The sequence below is a fragment of the Oncorhynchus clarkii genome, chromosome 6 (assembly GCF_045791955.1).
Source record: "Oncorhynchus clarkii lewisi isolate Uvic-CL-2024 chromosome 6, UVic_Ocla_1.0, whole genome shotgun sequence".
In the NCBI taxonomy this organism is placed as follows: domain Eukaryota; kingdom Metazoa; phylum Chordata; class Actinopteri; order Salmoniformes; family Salmonidae; genus Oncorhynchus; species Oncorhynchus clarkii.
In genome coordinates this window covers 86,473,408-86,495,514 of record NC_092152.1, presented here as the reverse complement: position 1 = coordinate 86,495,514, position 22,107 = coordinate 86,473,408, and the positions used below count along the sequence as shown (strand labels likewise).

Here is a 22,107-nt window from a genome sequence, read left to right as displayed (position 1 = left end):
ATAACCACGTAGGAGAGACACAACAGACCTTAGATCAGTGTTTTCTAGGGCAACTTCATACCTTACTCTTCTTATTATTACCTCAGTGCTTACCGCTTGTCCTACATACCTTTGCGTGCGTCCTACATTGAAACCGCTGCTGATTGGTCCTTTGCTTATCAGAGGTGGGCTGACTCGTAGAAATGGAGAAAGCTCATTGGTCAGTGGTAGATCTTCTCTCCGTCTATTGGCTGAGTCGGCTTTCAGAGCTAGAGACCCAGCCGTACATTGGGTACTGTGTGCAGTGTCTCTCTTCCTGTGTTACCGCCCTTGGGGTGAGAAAGAAAGTGAGTAGCAGTGAAGCCTTCGTATTCATTGGAGCAGTACAGTAAGTAACTAGCTACTGTCATTTGATAGCTTGCGCCTTCTGGAGTGAACTGAAGACGTGTGGATTGAATTTGCCCAGTCGCTGTAGATTCAGGTGAGCATCCATCGAGGTTACACATTTGTGAATCGTTTTGCCCGCTATCTAACGTTAGATACAGCAATCGTGTGGCCATTTCACTATTTCGCTAGCCAGTTAGCTATCTGGCTATGCTACGTTAGCTGACGTTTCTTGCTTTTCGGTCTGCCAGTGAGTGATACAAGCTTGGTGTTTGTGTTGACAGATTTGGTAACTACCTAATGATCCGATGCGGATAAATCTGTGACTGATAGCTGTAGTTAGCCAGCTAGTTATGGGATGATGTTGGACTGTGTAGGCAGTTCAGGGGCGTATTCGTTACGGAAACTGTTTACCGTTTAACAGAACAAGACGGGAGTTTCTATTCGTTCGATTTGCTTCCGTTTAGGAAACGATTTGCAACAGAATGGGCGTAATGAATACGCCCTAGTTTACGTTTTCTTGCTCTCTCCTCTTATCTCCAATGTCTTTGGTAATAACTTTGTCACCATTGCCCTCTTAGCTCTGTTCCTCATCTCTAGTTAGCTAATCAGCTAAGTTAGTTACCTAGTTATATTATCAGACAGACAGTTAGTTACCTAGTTATTTCGACCAAATAAATCATCATTTATTTGGTCGAAATAGTCCGTAGCTACTGAATCAGAATTATATAGAAAACTGGTGAACTAAATAAATCTTCTTATTATACTAGCTAGATAGTAGGTAAATTAATTCACACTAACGTTACAGCTTGTATGTTTTAGGGCATTGCCAAATTAGTATTTGTTGTTGTTGATCAAGGTCCTACAGCATCGCTACAGGACCTGTGGACCACAGTACGCCACCTCCCTGTCGCAACAGGGCCGCGCCTGTCTGTCAAATCACAGTTTATTTGTCACATGCGCCGAGGACAACAGGTATAGACAGTCGTTCTCAGAACAACAAACCAATCCGTTTTGAAATTCACTCAGCTAGCTAGCTGCCCATCTTAACTATAAGGTTTTACAGAGGTGACTCAGTTAAACGTGGGTCTTGCTCAACTCAAATCGGCATGGTTGTCATGCATTTCAGACTGTTTACCGTGTGTGTGTGTGTGTGTGTGTGTGTGTGTGAGAGAGAGAGAAAGAAAGAAAAATAGCAGATGCAATGTGTGTGTGTGTGTGTGTGTGTGTGCGCGGGCACTTCCATTGTTAGTAGCAGCAGAAACAATGCCTCATGTCCTGTGATACACCCCTGGTTCAGCAGCCCTCTACAAAAGGTGCTTATTTAGTGGCTTCCAATCCTTATGTGCCACCTGAAAGACTGCATCCCTTATGTGGTCACAACACGGCTTTGTTCTGAATGCAGGGTGTGGCCCAAGCCGTCTAGGAAAGCCTTTATAAGGAAACGTGTGAGTTAGCCCAGGTGTGAAGTTGATCACAGGCACAGATCTACAATCAGCATGTCCCCTCCAGACCCTAAGCTTTACTGTTAAAGAGAAAAACACTAACTTCTGTCACTCCGCCCAGTCCTGGGGGACGGTTCTGTCACTCCGCCCAGTCCTGGGGGACAGTTCTGTCACTCCGCCCAGTCCTGGGGGACGGTTCTGTCATGCTGCCCAGTCCTGGGGGACGGTTCTGTCACGCTGCCCAGTCCTGGGGGACGGTTCTGTCACTCCGCCCAGTCCTGGGGGACGGTTCTGTCACTCCGCCCAGTCCTGGGGGACGGTTCTGTCATGCTGCCCAGTCCTGGGGGACGGTTCTGTCACGCTGCCCAGTCCTGGGGGACGGTTCTGTCACTCCGCCCAGTCCTGGGGGACAGTTCTGTCACTCCGCCCAGTCCTGGGGGACGGTTCTGTCATGCTGCCCAGTCCTGGGGGACGGTTCTGTCACGCTGCCCAGTCCTGGGGGACGGTTCTGTCACTCCGCCCAGTCCTGGGGGACGGTTCTGTCATGCTGCCCAGTCCTGGGGGACGGTTCTGTCACGCTGCCCAGTCCTGGGGGACGGTTCTGTCACTCCGCCCAGTCCTGGGGGACGGTTCTGTCACGCTGCCCAGTCCTGGGGGACGATTCTGTCACTCCGCCCAGTCCTGGGGGACGGTTCTGTCACGCCGCCCAGTCCTGGGGGACGGTTCTGTCACTCCGCCCAGTCCTGGGGGACGGTTCTGTCATGCTGCCCAGTCCTGGGGGACGGTTCTGTCACGCTGCCCAGTCCTGGGGGACGGTTCTGTCACTCCGCCCAGTCCTGGGGGACGGTTCTGTCATGCTGCCCAGTCCTGGGGGACGGTTCTGTCACGCTGCCCAGTCCTGGGGGACGGTTCTGTCACTCCGCCCAGTCCTGGGGGACGGTTCTGTCACGCTGCCCAGTCCTGGGGGACGATTCTGTCACTCCGCCCAGTCCTGGGGGACGGTTCTGTCACGCCGCCCAGTCCTGGGGGACGGTTCTGTCACGCCGCCCAGTCCTGGGGGACGGTTCTGTCACTCCGCCCAGTCCTGGGGGACAGTTCTGTCACTCCGCCCAGTCCTAGGGGACGGTTCTGTCATGCTGCCCAGTCCTGGGGGACGGTTCTGTCACTCCGCCCAGTCCTGGGGGACAGTAGTTCTGTCTGCAGTATAAAGACAAAGAGGTCATAGTGCCGTTCACTTGAGAGCGAGAGATGCCTTTTAGCAGACTTTCATCCAAGCGAGGAAAAGTGAGGGCAGTGTGGTAGCCTGCCTGCCTGTTTGTCTGTCTCCTACACGACAACAACAAATGCGTTAGCCACAGCTGATCCAGAGAAGGTTAACAGGCTCAGAGATGCCAACTCAGCATGTTGTATGTGTGTGAATATCAGCCTGTTAGCAGGATAATCAGGTCTGATACTGCTCAGCCGGTTCTACTTCTGTCCGCTCCAACAGAGGGAGAAATCAGCCTGTTGCATGATGCTCATACTTCTACAATTAGAGTTGGGAAGGTGTAATTATTTAAACGGTTATTACACCAGATAGTGTTTGTGGGGGGAATTCTCTGCCATGTTGTTTCTGTTTGCCGCTGAGCAGAGGTTGGAGAGGACACTAACTTCTGTCACGCTGCCCAGTCCTGGGGGACACTTCTGTCATGCTGCCCAGTCCTGGGGGACACTTCTGTCACGCTGCCCAGTCCTGGGGGACACTTCTGTCACGCTGCCCAGTCCTGGGGGACACTTCTGTCACGCTGCCCAGTCCTGGGGGACACTTCTGTCACGCTGCCCACTACTGTGGGTAGTGAGGGGATAGTGTGTAGAGCCTACAGACTGTGGGTAGTGAGGGGATAGTGTGTAGAGCCTGCAGACTGGGGGTAGTGAGGGGATAGTGTGTAGAGCCTGCAGACTGGGGGTAGTGAGGGGATAGTGTGTAGAGCCTGCAGACTGGGGGTAGTGAGGGGATAGTGTGTAGAGCCTGCAGACTGGGGGTAGTGAGGGGATAGTGTGTAGAGCCTGCAGACTGGGGGTAGTGAGGGGATAGTGTGTAGAGCCTGCAGACTGTGGGTAGTGAGGGGATAGTGTGTAGAGCCTGCAGACTGTGGGTAGTGAGGGGATATTGTGTAGAGCCTACAGACTGTGGGTAGTGAGGGGATAGTGTGTAGAGCCTACAGACTGTGGGTAGTGAGGGGATAGTGTGTAGAGCCTGCAGACTGTGGGTAGTGAGGGGATAGTGTGTAGAGCCTACAGACTGTGGGTAGTGAGGGGATAGTGTGTAGAGCCTGCAGACTGTGGGTAGTGAGGGGATAGTGTGTAGAGCCTGCAGACTGTGGGTAGTGAGGGGATAGTGTGTAGAGCCTGCAGACTGGGGGTAGTGAGGGGATAGTGTGTAGAGCCTGCAGACTGTGGGTAGTGAGGGGATAGTGTGTAGAGACTGTAGGTAGTGAGGGGATAGTGTGTAGAGCCTGCAGACTGAGGGTAGTGAGGGGATAGTGTGTAGAGCCTGAGGGTAGTGAGGGGATAGTGTGTAGAGCCTGCAGACTGGGGGTAGTGAGGGGATAGTGTGTAGAGCCTGCAGACTGGGGGTAGTGAGGGGATAGTGTGTAGAGCCTGCAGACTGTGGGTAGTGAGGGGATAGTGTGTAGAGACTGTGGGTAGTGAGGGGATAGTGTGTAGAGCCTGCAGACTGTGGGTAGTGAGGGGATAGTGTGTAGAGACTGTAGGTAGTGAGGGGATAGTGTGTAGAGCCTGCAGACTGGGGGTAGTGAGGGGATAGTGTGTAGAGCCTGCAGACTGGGGGTAGTGAGGGGATAGTGTGTAGAGCCTGCAGACTGGGGGTAGTGAGGGGATAGTGTGTAGAGCCTGCAGACTGGGGGTAGTGAGGGGATAGTGTGTAGAGCCTGTGGGTAGTGAGGGGATAGTGTGTAGAGCCTGCAGACTGGGTAGTGAGGGGATAGTGTGTAGAGCCTGTGGGTAGTGAGGGGATAGTGTGTAGAGCCTGCAGACTGGGGGTAGTGAGGGGATAGAGGGAGACGTAGGAGAGTGAGAGGCAGACAGACGAGGAGGGGTAGAGGGAGACGTAGGAGAGTGCGAGGCAGACAGACGAGGAGGGGTAGAGGGAGACGTAGGAGAGTGAGAGGCAGACAGACGAGGAGGGGTAGAGGGAGACGTAGGAGAGTGAGAGGCAGACAGACGAAGAGGGGTAGAGGGAGACGTAGGAGAGAGAGAGAGACGAGGAGGGGTAGAGGGAGACGTAGGAGAGAGAGAGAGAGGCAGAGAGACGAGGAGGGGTAGAGGGAGACGTAGGAGAGAGAGGCAGACAGACGAGGAGGGGTAGAGGGAGACGTAGGAGAGAGAGGCAGACAGACGAGGAGGGGTAGAGGGAGACGTAGGAGAGAGAGGCAGACAGACAGGGCAAGTTGCGGCTTTTTTAAAGTACCACTTTGTACCTCCTCCAACCCCACCTCCCTCAATCCACGTTTCATTTCATGTTTGTTGTTTTACCACCGCAGTGACGTCCCTGTCAGCATCTCATCCTTCCATTCCTCCCTCTTTACCTCACTCTCTCTCTCTTCCTCCTTGCCTCTCACCTCTGCTCCATCTGTTTTTCATCAGGCTCTGCCTTTCCCCAGCCACTCTAGAAGGGAGTGTCCCACACCAGCAGAGCAGAGAGGAGAACAGAGAAGAGAGCAGGACGGAGGAGGGAGGGAAAGAAGAGAACAGAGAAGAGAGCAGGACGGAGGAGGGAGGGAAAGAAGAGAGAAGAGAGCAGGACGGAGGAGGGAGGGAAAGAAGAGAACAGAGAAGAGAGCAGGACGGAGGAGGGAGGGAAAGAAGAGAACAGAGAAGAGAGCAGGACGGAGGAGGGAGGGAAAGAAGAGAAGAGGACGGGGGAGGGATTGGAGGAGAGATATGAGGGGATATGGGAGAGATGAGGAGGAGAGATATGAGGGGATATGGGAGAGATGAGGAGGAGAGATATGAGGGGATATGGGAGAGATGCGGAGGAGAGATGATGAGGAGAGATATGAGGGGATATGGGAGAGATGATGAGGAGAGAGATGAGGAGGAGAGATATGAGGGGATAAGGAGAGATGATAAGGAGAGATATGAGGGGATATGGGAGAGATGAGGAGAGATATGAGGAGATATATGAGAGAGATGAGGAGGCGAGAATGAGGGGATATGGGAGATGAGGAGGAGAGATATGAGGGGATATGGGAGAGATGAGGAGGAGAGATATGAGGGGATATGGGAGAGATGAGGAGGAGAGATATGAGGGGACATGGGAGAGATGAGGAGGAGATATATGAGAGAGATGAGGAGGAGAGATATGAGGGGATATGGGAGATGATGAGGAGAGATATGAGGGGATATGGGAGAGATGAGGAGAGATATGAGGGGATAAGGAGAGATGATAAGGAGATATATGAGGGGATAAGGAGAGATGATAAGGATATATATGAGGGGATAAGGAGAGATGATAAGGAGAGATATGAGGGGATATGGGAGAGATGATAAGGAGATATATGAGGGGATAAGGAGAGATGGGAGAGATGAGGAGGAGAGATATGAGGGGATATGGGAGAGATGAGGAGGAGAGATATGAGGGGACATGGGAGAGATGAGGAGGAGATATATGAGAGAGATGAGGAGGAGAGATATGAGGGGATATGGGAGATATGAGGGGATATGGGAGAGATGATAAGGAGATACATGAGGGGATAAGGAGAGATGATAAGGAGATATATAAGGGGATAAGGAGAGATGATAAGGATATACATGAGGGGATAAGGAGAGATATGAGGGGATATGGGAGAGATGATAAGGAGAGATATGAGAGGTTAGTTTATCACCCCTCGGATAGTAAAGGTCGTTATCAAAAACACAATTCGTTGCAGACCGTTCAATTAGTCTGCTGGGGTCAAGAACCAGCTCTGCTAAAACCATTGACAACAACGTGCCGTTTCCAAGGAATTGTTAAATAAATGTTCCAACTATTTGGTTGTAATATCATCACGTCCTGAAGAGCACAGTCACAAGTACACATTTAGAGCTAGCTAAGCAAACGTGTCATTTTGCTAGCTAAGCAAACGTGTCATTTAGCTAGCTAAGCAAACGTGTCATTTAGCTAGCTAAGCAAACGTGTCATTTAGCTAGCTAAGCAAACGTGTAATTTAGCTAGCTAAGCAAACGTGTCATTTAGCTAGCTAAGCAAACGTGTCATTTAGCTAGCTAAGCAAACGTGTCATTTAGCTAGCTAAGCAAACGTGTCATTTAGCTAGCTAAGCAAACGTGTCATTTAGCTAGCTAAGCAAACGTGTCATTTAGCTTGCTTCATTAGAGATTAGGTGTTTGGAAAGAGCTTGACATCGGCAAGTTGTCGTCTTGGTAAAGTTGTCAGTCGGACTACTGTCACCACCACCATTGATATGACAAGCAAATCAAAGTGTATTTGGATATAGCCATCGAGTTGATCCCCTGACAGCTTGTCGTCGAGCCGTATCGACGTGATCTGTTGTTAGCTAGCGATCCAATTTGACGTGGTCCATCAGACAGTCTGTCAGCAGCGATGAAACACTCTGGAAAAACAACGTTGAAAAGGGGATACTGTTAGCTAATGTTGCTAGGTAGGCCGAGCTATGTCGCTCTGAGAAAAAAGTACATTAGTTCTACCTAACACGTAGTTTCTACCGGTAGCTGGCAAAGTAATCATTATGCGTCCTTCTGCTTGACAAGCAGGGCCCACAGAGGGTGGGACACGTAGAGCCCACGGAGGGTGGGACACGTAGAGCCCAGGGAGGGGTGGGACACGTAGAGCCCAGGGAGGGGTGGGACACGTAGAGCCCAGGGAGGTTTGGGACACGTAGAGCCCAGGGAGGTTTGGGACATGTAGAGCCCAGGGAGGTTTGGGACACGTAGAGCCCAGGGAGGTTTTGGACACGTAGAGCCCGCGGAGGGTGGGACATGAACCTTAACCTCTCGTACTTTTATTTTATATCACTCAAATATCCAATTAATGGTGGCCAGATACCCTTCACGTATCTGAAAATACATGATCAACTGATGTTTACTGATCATAAAACAGTTCCTTGCTGTATAACTCTGATGATGGAGATAAATGTGTACTTGTGACTGTGCCCTTCAGGATGTGATGATATTACAACCAAATAGTTACCATTTCTTTAACGTTCCCTGACACGCTGTTGTTTTAGTGGAGCTGATAGTTTCCTTGACCCCCCAGCAGCCGAATGGAACCCTCTGCACTGCATTGTGATGTTTCATTGACAACAACCTATAGGTGGAGGATGTTCGAAGTACAGAACTCTGTCTCTGTCCCTGGGGTTGTGTTGTAATGAAATAACCATTCTCCATTTCCTGCTCAACTCTCAACTTTAACATTACTCAACATCTCTCTCTCTCTCTCTCTCTCTGTCTATCTCTCTCTCTCTCTGTCTCTCTCTCTCGCTGAAGGACTACTGTGTAGAGGTCGACTGATTATGACTTTTCAACGCTGATACTGATTATTGGAGGACCAAAAAGAGCCGATACCGATTAATCAGACGATTTATATATATATATATTTGTATTAATGACAATTACAACAATACTGAATGAACACTTATTTTAACTTAATATAACACATAAATAAAAATCAATTTAGTCTCAAATAAATAATGAAAAAAGTTCAATTTGGTTTAAATAATGCAAAAACAAAGTGTTGGAGAAGAAAGTAAAAGTGCAATATGTGCCATGTAAGAAAGCTAACGTTTAAGTTCCTTGCTCAGAACATGAGAACATATGAAAGCTGGTGGTTCCTTTTAATATGATTCTTCAATATTCCCAGGTAAGAGGTTTTTAGGTTGTAGTTTTTATAGGACTTATAGGACTATTTCTCTATATGATTTGTATTTCATATACCTTTGACTATTGGATGTTCTTATAGGCACTATAGTATTACCAGCCTAATCTTGGGAGTTGATAGACTTGAAGTCATAAACAGCGATGTGCTTGCGAAAAGCTGCTGGCAAACGGAGGAAAGTGCTGTTTGAATGAATGCTTACGAGCCTGCTGCTGCCTACCACCGCTCAGTCAGACTGCTCTATCAAATCATAGACTTAATTATAATATAATAACACACAGAAATACGAGCCTTAGGTCATTAATATGGTCAAATCTGGAAACTATCATTTCGAAAACAAGACGTTTATTCTTTCAGTGAAATCAGGAACCGTTCTATATTTTATCTAACGGGTGGCATCCATAAGTCTAAATATTGCTGTTACATTGCACAACCTTCAATGTTATGTCATAATTATGTAAAATTCTGGCAAATTAATTACGGTCTTTGTTAGGAGGAAATGGTCTTCACACAGTTCACAACGAGCCAGGCGGCCCAAACTGCTGCATATACCCCGACTCTGCTGCGTATACCCCGACTCTGCTGCGTATACCCTGACTCTGCTGCATATACCCCGACTCTGCTGCATATACCCTGACTCTGCTGCGTATACCCTGACTCTGCTGCGTATACCCTGACTCTGCTGCATATACCCTGACTCTGCTGCGTATACCCTGACTCTGCTGCGTATACCCTGACTCTGCTGCGTATACCCTGACTCTGCTGCATATACCCCGACTCTGCTGCGTATACCCCGACTCTGCTGCATATACCCTGACTCTGCTGCATATACCCTGACTCTGCTGCATATACCCCGACTCTGCTGCGTATACCCCGACTCTGCTGCGTATACCCCGACTCTGCTGCGTATACCCCGACTCTGCTGCATATACCCTGACTCTGCTGCATATACCCTGACTCTGCTGCATATACCCTGACTCTGCTGCGTATACCCCGACTCTGCTGCATATACCCCGACTCTGCTGCATATACCCTGACCCTGCTGCATATACCCTGACTCTGCTGCATATACCCTGACTCTGCTGCATATACCCTGACTCTGCTGCATATACCCTGACCCTGCTGCATATACCCTGACTCTGCTGCATATACCCTGACTCTGCTGCATATACCCCGACTCTGCTGCATATACCCTGACTCTGCTGCATATACCCTGACTCTGCTGCATATACCCTGACTCTGCTGCATATACCCTGACTCTGCTGCATATACCCTGACTCTGCTGCGTATACCCTGACTCTGCTGCGTATACCCTGACTCTGCTGCATATACCCTGACTCTGCTGCGTATACCCCGACTCTGCTGCATATACCCTGACTCTGCTGCATATACCCTGACTCTGCTGCATATACCCTGACTCTGCTGCGTATACCCTGACTCTGCTACAGTTTCTACTGACCTTGTGGAAGTCCCTGTACATCTGGACAGTTTCTCCTGACCTTGTGGAAGTCCCTGTACATCTGGACAGTTTCTCCTGACCTTGTGAAGTCCCTGTACATCTGGACAGTTTCTCCTGACCTTGTGAAGTCCCTGTATATCTGGACAGTTTCTCCTGACCCTGTGGAAGTCCCTGTACATCTGGACAGTTTCTCCTGACCCTGTGGAAGTCCCTGTATATCTGGACAGTTTCTCCTGACCTTGTGAAGTCCCTGTACATCTGGACAGTTTCTCCTGACCCTGTGGAAGTCCCTGTATATCTGGACAGTTTCTCCTGACCCTGTGGAAGTCCCTGTACATCTGGACAGTTTCTCCTGACCTTGTGAAGTCCCTGTACATCTGGACAGTTTCTCCTGACCCTGTGGAAGTCCCTGTACATCTGGACAGTTTCTCCTGACCTTGTGAAGTCCCTGTACATCTGGACAGTTTCTCCTGACCTTGTGAAGTCCCTGTATATCTGGACAGTTTCTCCTGACCCTGTGGAAGTCCCTGTACATCTGGACAGTTTCTACTGACCTTGTGAAGTCCCTGTACATCTGGACAGTTTCTCCTGACCTTGTGAAGTCCCTGTACATCTGGACAGTTTCTCCTGACCTTGTGAAGTCCCTGTATATCTGGACAGTTTCTCCTGACCTTGTGAAGTCCCTGTATATCTGGATAGTTTCTGCAGTAAACAGGTAACTGAGGTGAGCATGACTTTGCATACAGCCAGCTCATGTGACTTTTCCCTCAGTGGTGTGTGTCGTGTTTTAGTTTTGTATGTGGGGAGTCTGAGTAGGGGGGGGGGGTGTACACAAACAAACCCAAAACACAGAAACTGGAGAATGTAACAGTGTGTGTACTGTACATCTATAACTAGAGAGGCTGGTTGTAGTGTGTTGTGGGGGTGTTATTGGCTCTGTGTACTGTACATCTATAACTAGAGAGGCTGGTTGTAGTATGTTGTGGTGGTGTTATTGGCTCTGTGTACTCTACATCTATCTAGCGAGGCTGGTTGTAGTATGTTGTGATGGTGTTATTGGCTCTGTGTACTGTACATCTATAACTAGAGAGGCTGGTTGTAGTGTGTTGTGGGGGTGTTATTGGCTCTGTGTACTCTACATCTATCTAGCGAGGCTGGTTGTAGTATGTTGTGATGGTGTTATTGGCTCTGTGTACTGTACATCTATAACTAGAGAGGCTGGTTGTAGTGTGTTGTGGGGGTGTTATTGGCTCTGTGTACTGTACATCTATAACTAGAGAGGCTGGTTGTAGTATGTTGTGGGGGTGTTATAGGCTCTGTGTACTGTACATCTATAACTAGAGAGGCTGGTTGTAGTATGTTGTGGTGGTGTTATTGGCTCTGTGTACTGTACATCTATAACTAGAGAGGCTGGTTGTAGTGTGTTGTGGGGGTGTTATTGGCTCTGTGTACTGTACATCTATATCTAGAGAGGCTGGTTGTAGTATGTTGTGGTGGTGTTATTGGCTCTGTGTACTGTACATCTATAACTAGAGAGGCTGGTTGTAGTATGTTGTGGGGGTGTTATTGGCTCTGTGTACTGTACATCTATAACTAGAGAGGCTGGTTGTAGTATGTTGTGGTGGTGTTATTGGCTCTGTGTACTCTACATCTATATCTAGAGAGGCTGGTTGTAGTATGTTGTGGTGGTGTTATTGGCTCTGTGTACTGTACATCTATATCTAGAGAGGCTGGTTGTAGTATGTTGTGGGGGTGTTTGGCTCTGTGTACTGTACATCTATAACTAGAGAGGCTGGTTGTAGTATGTTGTGGTGGTGTTATTGGCTCTGTGTACTGTACATCTATAACTAGAGAGGCTGGTTGTAGTATGTTGTGGTGGTGTTATTGGCTCTGTGTACTCTACATCTATATCTAGAGAGGCTGGTTGTAGTATGTTGTGGGGGTGTTTGGCTCTGTGTACTGTACATCTATATCTAGAGAGGCTGGTTGTAGTATGTTGTGGGGGTGTTATTGGCTCTGTGTACTCTACATCTATATCTAGAGAGGCTGGTTGTAGTGTGTTGTGGGGGTGTTATTGGCTCTGTGTACTCTACATCTATATCTAGAGAGGCTGGTTGTAGTATGTTGTGGTGGTGTTATTGGCTCTGTGTACTGTACATCTATAACTAGAGAGGCTGGTTGTAGTATGTTGTGGGGGTGTTATAGGCTCTGTGTACTGTACATCTATAACTAGAGAGGATGGTTGTAGTATGTTGTGGGGGTGTTTGGCTCTGTGTACTCTACATCTATATCTAGAGAGGCTGGTTGTAGTATGTTGTGGTGGTGTTATTGGCTCTGTGTACTGTACATCTATAACTAGAGAGGCTGGTTGTAGTATGTTGTGGTGGTGTTATCTGCTGTTGTCTAGGATGATTAGTAGAGCTCGGAGAATGGAATCAATCAGACTCTACTAATGGATCCTCCCAGACCATTACCATCATTACCTCCCTTCCATGCTCCATTACTCCTGTCTGGACTGTCTACTCCACCTAATCACCTGGAGGGTCCTGGAGGAGACAGAAGAACAACCATTAGTATGAGTTTTATAACCTGTGAAGGTGGTGTTGACTACACACAGAGAAAGTAGATAGATGACGTAAGAGCTGAGTTGGCATTGTGGTAAGAGAATGACGTGTGTGTAGATTAGTCTACAAGTCCGTGGTCTCCAGTCAGACCTCGCTGGCCACTCTGTCTTCCAGTCTCAGCTAATGGAACTCAGAGGTTAACAGTCAGGTGGTTTAGATACTGATGGGTGTGTCTGTGTTGTGGATTTGGCTCTACAATGTCAGAACGTTTTCTGTCAGAAAGGGTTTTTCTAGACCTTGAAAGCTGGCGGCTGTTCCAACAGGGGACTGAAACACGTGTTGTTATCCCACAGATAAACTGTCTGCAGTTAGTTGGCTTTTACCATCATGGATATTTAACTCCTGGTTCAGGGCTTAGTTAGGCGGCAGGGTAGCCTAGTGGTTAGAGCATTGGACTTGTAACCGAAAGGTTGCAAGTTCAAATCCCCGAGCTGACAAGGTACAAAATCTGTCGTTCTGCCCCTGAACAGGCAGTTACCCACTAGGCCGTCATTGAAAATAAGAATTTGTTCTTAACTGACTTGCCTAGTAAAATAAAAATAAATAAAAAATAAAATAAATAGGCCTACGCTAGATTTAAACACGGCCCATAACCTATTAGAATAGACTACATTGTCTGGAACTTATTCAGGAGGGAGTCCTACCTGGTCTGGTATTATCAGGCTGTGGACTGGACTCGGACGTGACCCGCCTTATCCCAGTCAACCTGATTTGCATCATCAATAGCCAGTGATGGATGCGATCAACATTACGATCATCATGAATGCTGACATTTCATCTGCTCTCATTTACTTTCCGTTAGGGCAGAGTGAGCCTGTTATTCCCCTGTTAACCCCTTGCTATAGAGCACCACAGTGGAGGTGTCATAATACCCATAAAACCTAACGGTCAGACAGGGAAATGTTTCCAATTGTTTTTCTACAATTCATTTAAAAAGTGTCTCTTATCAATATGTTCGACTCTATTTACTCTCCAATTCTGAATTGATAATTAGTATTAAAGTAGACATTGTGCAAAACTACAAATCCCAGCATGCTCCTGCCGACACAAAACATCACCCCGGGGGAAGCCGACACAAAACATCACCCCGGGGGAAGCCGACACAAAACATCACCCCGGGGGAAGCCGACACAAAACATCACCCCGGGGGAAGCCGACACAAAACATCACCCCGGGGGAAGCCGACACAAAACATCACCCCGGGGGAAGCCGACACAAAACACAGACCTTATTTTACGTGTTTCTAAAAAATCCCCTACGGGGAAAAATGAATGGTGGAAAAACATCTGGAACCATTTCCCTGTTTGACCGCTAGGTTTTCTGGGTATTATGACTCACACACTGTGGTACTTTATTCCAGGCTGTTGCTGTGTTAGTGTGGTGTTTGATTCCTTAATGGAGGAGTGGACAGTAAACCTCTGATTCTTGAGAGAACAGACCAAAACAGAGAGAGAGAACAGACCAAAACAGGGAGAGAGACCAGAACAGACCAGAACAGAGAGAGAGAACGATGTGGGAGAGAGAACAGAACAGAACAGAGAGAGAGAACAGAGAGAGAACAGACCAGAACAGAGAGAGAACAGAACAGAGAGAGGGAGAACGATGTGGGAGAGAGAACAGAACAGAGATAGAGAACGATGTGGGAGAGGGAACAGACCAGAACAGGGAGAGAGAACAGAGAGAGAACAGACCAGAACAGAGAGAGAGAACGATGTGGGAGAGGGAACAGACCAGAACAGGGAGAGAGAACGATGTGGGAGAGGGAACAGACCAGAACAGGGAGAGAGAACAGAGAGAGAACAGACCAGAACAGAGAGAGAGAACGATGTGGGAGAGGGAACAGACCAGAACAGGGAGAGAGAACGATGTGGGAGAGGGAACAGACCAGAACAGGGAGAGAGAACAGAGAGGGAACAGACCAGAACAGAGAGCGAACAGAACAGAGAGAGGGAGAACGATGTGGGAGAGAGAGAACAGACCAGAACAGAGAGAGAACAATGTTCCCTCTAAACCACACAGCTCCACCCAGACTGCATTAAGAATAAAATGGCCGCTGTGCCGAGGTCGTGGAAGATTGAACTCCACTCAACTTTAGTTTACACCCGTGTTTCCCAACTCCAGTCCTCCTGTGCCTCCAGCAGCACGTTGTTGTCCCAGACAAACATACCTGATTCAACTAGTCAAGGGCTTGATGATTAGTTTTATTTAACATTTACTTAGCTAGGAAAGTCAGTTAAGAACAAATTCGTATTTTCAGTGACGGCCTACCGGGGAACAGCAGGTTAACTGCCTTGTTCAGTGGCAGAACAGATTTTTACCTTGTCAGCTCTGGGATTCGATCCAGCAACCTTTCGGTTACTAGTCCAACGCACCGATATTGGCCATATAACACACATCCCAGAAGTGCCTTATTATTATTATTATTATTATTATAAACTGGTTATCAACATCATTAGAAAGGTAAAAAGCTATTTGTTTGTCGTACCTGTGGTATACGGTCTGATATACCACAGCTTTCAGACAATCAGCATCTAGGGCTCAACCCACCCAGTTTATGTGATGTTTAAGACCGAAGGACAGACGCTGTCTGACTGGCTTTAACTACATCACCTACTTTGATCCCACTAACTCACATGTTATCATCCTCTCTGTCTCTCTCTCTCTCTCTCTCTCTCTCTCTGTCTGTCTGCCTGCCTGCCTCTCTGTCTGCCTGCCTGCCTGCCTCTCTGTCTGTCTGTCTCTCTAGCAGATTACCTGCCCCTAGGCGTGACACTTGGACCCAGAGGGACACAGACAGACACCCTGGTCTGCGGTTGGTGTAGCAGAGAGAGAACATGGCATTGTCGTTTAAGAAAGACCTGGAGAAGTACAAGGAGATTGACGAGGATGAGATCCTTAACAACCTGTCAGAGCAGGAACTCAAACAACTGGAGACTGCCCTGGAGGAGATGGACCCAGAGGTATGGAGGGGCGGGGGGGAGGTCTCAGTCTGTTTCTGTGTCTTCCTTGTTCGCCAGACAGACATCTCATTCTTATCAACTTTTAACCTCCCAACTCAACTCTCGCAAACCTCAACTCTCAATGTTGGGAAATCTAAGGGAGAGAGAGTGTGTGTGTGTGTGTGTGTGTGTGTGTTGATTCTGCATGCAGTCTGCCAAGCGTTTCTATGTTGATTTGCACGCAGAGTAGAGGAGGAGGCGCAGCAGAGTAGAGGAGGAGGCGCGGCAGAGTAGTAGAGGAGGAGGCGCAGCAGAGTAGTAGAGGAGGAGGCGTCGTAGAGGAGGAGGGGTAGTAGAGGAGGAGGCGTAGTAGAGGAGGAGGCGCAGCAGAGTAGTAGAGGAGGAGGCGTCGTAGAGGAGGAGGCGCAGCAGAGTAGTAGAGGAGGAGGCGTAGTAGAGGAGGAGGCGCAGCAGAGTAGAGGAGGAGGCGCAGCAGAGTAGAGGAGGAGGCGTAGTAGAGGAGGAGGCGTAGTAGAGGAGGAGGCGCAGCAGAGTAGTAGAGGAGGAGGCGTAGTAGAGTAGTAGAGGAGGAGGTGCAGCAGAGTAGAGGAGGCGCAGCAGAGTAGAGGAGGAGGCAGAGTAGAGGAGGAGGAGGAGGAGGAGTTCGTGCAGCAGAGTAGAGGAGGAGGAGGAGGCAGAGTAGAGGAGGAGGAGGCGCAGCAGAGTGGAGGAGGTCGTAGTCAAACCCCTCCAGGACTCCAGTGAGGTTAATTTTACTTTTCAAGGGCCAGAGTGTGAGGTACAACAGCCATTTATTTGTGATATTACACAATACACCTCAACAGAAGTATTGGGACGAGGCCAATGTGTTGTTACATCTCAAGTAGAGAACATCTTAAACATTCTTCTTGTCTTTCACTTATACACAGCATGAAGGAGATGAGTCCACTAACTAGGCAACCATAGGAACGCCACTCAACACAACACGGGACCGAATGCAGCCCTAGTGTTTTTAAACATGGCACATGAATTCACCAATTACCAATTGATCAATCAGTCAATAAACCCATGTATCCACCCCTCTGTGTCCCCCCCCCCCCAGAATGCATTGCTGCCAGCGTCGATGCGTCAGAAGGATCACACAGTGAAAGCAGCCACCGGCCCCTACAGCAGAGAGAAACTACTCAGTTTTCTGGAGAAGGAGGCCCTGGAGTATAAAGACAGAGATGATGTGGTGTCTTTCTCTGGAGAGAGGAAAGGTAGGAGGCCCTGGAGTATAAAGACAGAGATGATGTTGTGTCTTTCTCTGGAGAGAGGAAAGGTAGGAGGCCCTGGAGTATAAAGACAGAGATGATGTGGTGTCTTTCTCTGGAGAGAGGAAAGGTAGGAGGCCCTGGAGTATAAAGACAGAGATGATGTTGTGTCTTTCTCTGGAGAGAGGAAAGGTAGGAAGCCCTGGAGTATAAAGACAGAGATGATGTGGTGTCTTTCTCTGGAGAGAGGAAAGGTAGGAGGCCCTGGAGTATAAAGACAGAGATGATGTTGTGTCTTTCTCTGGAGAGAGGAAAGGTAGGAGGCCCTGGAGTATAAAGACAGAGATGATGTGGTGTCTTTCTCTGGAGAGAGGAAAGGTAGGAGGCCCTGGAGTATAAAGACAGAGATGATGTTGTGTCTTTCTCTGGAGAGAGGAAAGGTAGGAGGCCCTGGAGTATAAAGACAGAGATGATGTTGTGTCTTTCTCTGGAGAGAGGAACGGTAGGAGGCCCTGGAGTATAAAGACGATTTTTCTCAGGAGCTGTGGCAAAAGTAGCTGGGGGGGTGGTCTGGGGGCATGCTACCCTGGGGGGGTGGTCTGGGGGCATGCTACCCTGGGGGGGGGGGGGGGGGGTTCGGAGAATGATAGTCTACTCCAAAATGCATGACGTCATCTGAAATATAACCGATGCGGCCCACTGCACCGAGACATGAGGAGGAGGAAGCGGTGGCTGTGTGCTTGTGGCTCTCATTCGCTCCGTTTGCTACAAATATACATGGTAACGTATCACTCGGCCCTTAAAGAGACAGGGAAAGGTTTTGGCAATTGAACTCATGAATACCATTTGTATGTCTCTGCATGCAGTTTGAAGGTAGTTTTTCAAGACATTGCTAACTAGCGTTAGCGCGATGACAGGAAGTCTGGTATTGGCGCTGGCGCTAGTTAACATTTGCGCTAAAGCTAGTTATAGCAACTTCCCTCTGCACGCAGACATAAAAATTGGTATCCATGAATTAATCTGACTCTGGGTCAGTAGAAAAGTGGCTTAATTGCCCCCCCCCCCCCCCCCCCCCCAAAACAAATTAGCTCTATCCCTTTAAAAGCGCATCATATATATACACCATTATTTATATATTTATTTACTCTAACATCACTCGTTCTGGTATTGCTTTCGTTTTTTACTGTTTTTATTATGTGTGTATTGCTAGGTATTATTATTATACCGTTGGAGCTAGAAACACCAGCATTACTACACCGTTGGAGCTAGAAACACCAGCATTACTACACTGTTGGAGCTAGAAACACCAGCATTACTACACTGTTGGAGCTAGAAACTCCAGCATTACTACACCGTTGGAGCTAGAAACTCCAGCATTACTACACTGTTGGAGCTAGAAACACCAGCATTACTACACTGTTGGAGCTAGAAACACCAGCATTACTACACCGTTGGAGCTAGAAACTCCAGCATTACTACACTGTTGGAGCTAGAAACACCAGCATTACTACACTGTTGGAGCTAGAAACACCAGCATTACGGCACTGTTGGAGCTAGAAACACCATCATTACTACACTGTTGGAGCTAGAAACTCCAGCATTACTACACTGTTGGAGACAGAAACACCAGCATTACTACACTGTTGGAGACAGAAACACCATCATTACTACACTGTTGGAGCTAGAAACACCAGCATTATTGCACTGTTGGAGCTAGAAACACCAGCATTATTGCACTGTTGGAGCTAGAAACACCAGCATTGCTACACTGTTGGAGCTAGAAACACCAGCATTACTACACCGTTGGAGCTAGAAACTCCAGCATTACTACACTGTTGGAGCTAGAAACACCAGCATTACTACACTGTTGGAGCTAGAAACACCAGCATTACGGCACTGTTGGAGCTAGAAACACCATCATTACTACACTGTTGGAGCTAGAAACTCCAGCATTACTACACTGTTGGAGACAGAAACACCAGCATTACTACACTGTTGGAGACAGAAACACCATCATTACTACACTGTTGGAGCTAGAAACACCAGCATTATTGCACTGTTGGAGCTAGAAACACCAGCATTACTACACTGTTGGAGCTAGAAACACCAGCATTACTACACCGTTGGAGCTAGAAACACCAGCATTACTACACTGTTGGAGCTAGAAACACCAGCATTACTACACTGTTGGAGCTAGAAACACCAGCATTACTACACTGTTGGAGCTAGAAACACCAGCATTACTACACTGTTGGAGCTAGAAACACCAGCATTACTACATGTTGGAGACAGAAACACCAGCATTACTACACTGTTGGAGCTAGAAACACCAGCATTACTACACCGTTGGAGCTAGAAACACCAGCATTACTACACTGTTGGAGCTAGAAACACCAGCATTACTACACTGTTGGAGCTAGAAACACCAGCATTACTACACTGTTGGAGCTAGAAACACCAGCATTACTACACTGTTGGAGCTAGAAACACCAGCATTACTACACTGTTGGAGCTAGAAACACCAGCATTACTACACTGTTGGAGCTAGAAACACCAGCATTACTACACTGTTGGAGACAGAAACACCAGCATTACTACACTGTTGGAGCTAGAAACACCAGCATTACTACACCGTTGGAGCTAGAAACACCAGCATTACTACACTGTTGGAGCTAGAAACACCAGCATTACTACACTGTTGGAGCTAGAAACTCCAGCATTACTACACAGTTGGAGCTAGAAACACCAGCATTACTACACTGTTGGAGCTAGAAACACCAGCATTACTACACTGTTGGAGACAGAAACACCAGCATTACTACACTGTTGGAGACAGAAACACCATCATTACTACACTGTTGGAGCTAGAAACACCAGCATTATTGCACTGTTGGAGCTAGAAACACCAGCATTACTACACTGTTGGAGCTAGAAACACCAGCATTACTACACTGTTGGAGCTAGAAACACCAGCATTACTACACTGTTGGAGACAGAAACACCAGCATTACTACACTGTTGGAGCTATAAACACCAGCATTACTACACTGTTGGAGACAGAAACACCAGCATTACTACACTGTTGGAGCTAGAAACACCAGCATTACTACACTGTTGGAGCTAGAAACACCAGCATTACTACACTGTTGGCGCTAGAAACACCAGCATTACTACACTGTTGGAGCTAGAAACACCAGCATTACTGCAATGTTGGAGCTAGAAACACCAGCATTACTACACTGTTGGAGCTAGAAACTCCAGCATTACTACACTGTTGGAGCTAGAAACACCAGCATTACTACACTGTTGGAGCTAGAAACACCAGCATTACTACACTGTTGGAGCTAGAAACACCAGCATTACTACACTGTTGGAGCTAGAAACACCAGCATTACTACACTGTTGGAGCTAGAAACACCAGCATTACTACACTGTTGGAGACAGAAACACCAGCATTACTACACTGTTGGAACTAGAAACACCAGCATTACTACACTGTTGGAGCTAGAAACACCAGCATTACTACACTGTTGGAGCTAGAAACACCAGCATTACTACACTTTTGGAGACAGAAACACCAGCATTACTACACTGTTGGAGACAGAAACACCAGCATTACTGCACTGTTGGAGACAGAAACACTAGCATTACTGCACTGTTGGAGACAGAAACACCAGCATTACTACACTGTTGGAGACAGAAACACCAGCTATACTACACTGTTGGAGCTAGAAACACCAGCTATACTACACTGTTGGAGACAGAAACACCAGCATTACTACACTGTTGGAGACAGAAACACCAGCATTACTGCACTGTTGGAGACCAGAGGCGACCAGAGGCGTTGCGGGCAATGTTTAGATGTTGCGGGCAATGTTTGTGGTCTTGAAGGGAAGGCTCTGTTTCAGACAGGTGTGTATTGTATTGCAGGCATGTTGTGTGTGTGTGTGTGTGTGTGTGTGTGTGTGTGTGTGTGTGTGTGTGTGAGAGAGAGATATTGGTGTCAGCTGTAATCAGTCCACTGCTGCGTCTGCATGTCTACTCTGGTCTTACACAATACACAGCTGAGAGAAGGGGGGGAGGAGTGTGGGCTGGGGGAGGAGGAGGAGTGTGGGCTGGGGGAGACAGAGAGAAGAATAGTGAGGGAGAAAAAAATCAATATGGTGGTACAGTCCAACTACATTACAGAGGGATTTCATTGGGCTTGGAGACACACACACACACACACACACACACTTCTGGGTAGGAATATGCCTTTCATAGCCTCAAGTACCAGTATGTATATAGAGCAGGGTTGGGGTTGTTACCTCCAGTATGTATATAGAGCAGGGTTGGGGTTGTTACCTCCAGTATGTATATAGAGCAGGGTTGGGGTTGTTACCTCCAGTATGTATATAGAGCAGGGTTAGGGTTGTTACCTCCAGTATGTATATAGAGCAGGGTTGGGGTTGTTACCTCCGGTATGTATATAGAGCAGGGTTAGGGTTGTTACCTCCAGTATGTATATAGAGCAGGGTTGGGGTTGTTACCTCCAGTATGTATATAGAGCAGGGTTAGGGTTGTGCCCTCCAGTATGTATATATAGAGCAGGGTTAGGGTTGTTACCTCCAGTATGTATATAGAGCAGGGTTAGGGTTGTTACCTCCAGTATGTATATAGAGCAGGGTTAGGGTTGTTACCTCCAGTATGTATATAGGTTAGGGTTGTTACCTCCAGTATGTATATAGAGCAGGGTTAGGGTTGTTACCTCCAGTATGTATATAGAGCAGGGTTAGGGTTGTTACCTCCAGTATGTATATAGAGCAGGGTTAGGGTTGTTACCTCCAGTATGTATATAGAGCAGGGTTAGGGTTGTTACCTCCAGTATGTATATAGAGCAGGGTTAGGGTTGTTACCTCCAGTATGTATATAGAGCAGGGTTAGGGTTGTTACCTCCAGTATGTATATAGAGCAGGGTTAGGGTTGTTACCTCCAGTATGTATATAGAGCAGGGTTAGGGTTGTTACCTCCAGTATGTATATAGAGCAGGGTTAGGTTTGTTACCTCCAGTATGTATATAGAGCAGGGTTAGGGTTGTTACCTCCAGTATGTATATAGAGCAGGGTTAGGGTTGTTACCTCCAGTATGTATAT

General features: G+C 47.8%; 1 protein-coding gene across 8 annotated transcripts in view; it reads left to right on the top strand.

Annotated features, from left to right (window-relative positions):
• Positions 1-302: 302 nt before the first annotated feature.
• Positions 303-22,107, top strand: part of LOC139411751 (tropomodulin-3-like) — a 49,755-nt gene continuing 27,950 nt past the window's right edge. For 4 of the 8 annotated variants that reach the window (XR_011634632.1, XR_011634629.1, XR_011634630.1 and 1 more), the window contains exons 1-3: positions 315-460; positions 15,533-15,743; positions 16,825-16,981. Coding sequence is in view for 2 of the 8 variants with exons in the window: in XM_071158452.1 (XP_071014553.1) it covers positions 15,618-15,743; positions 16,825-16,981 (283 nt within the window). In the remaining 6 variants the exon portion in view is untranslated. Of the gene's footprint in view, positions 461-15,529; positions 15,744-16,824; positions 16,982-22,107 lie in introns of all 8 variants that reach the window. The other 4 variants (XR_011634631.1, XM_071158453.1, XR_011634628.1 and 1 more) reach the window with 3 other exon arrangements.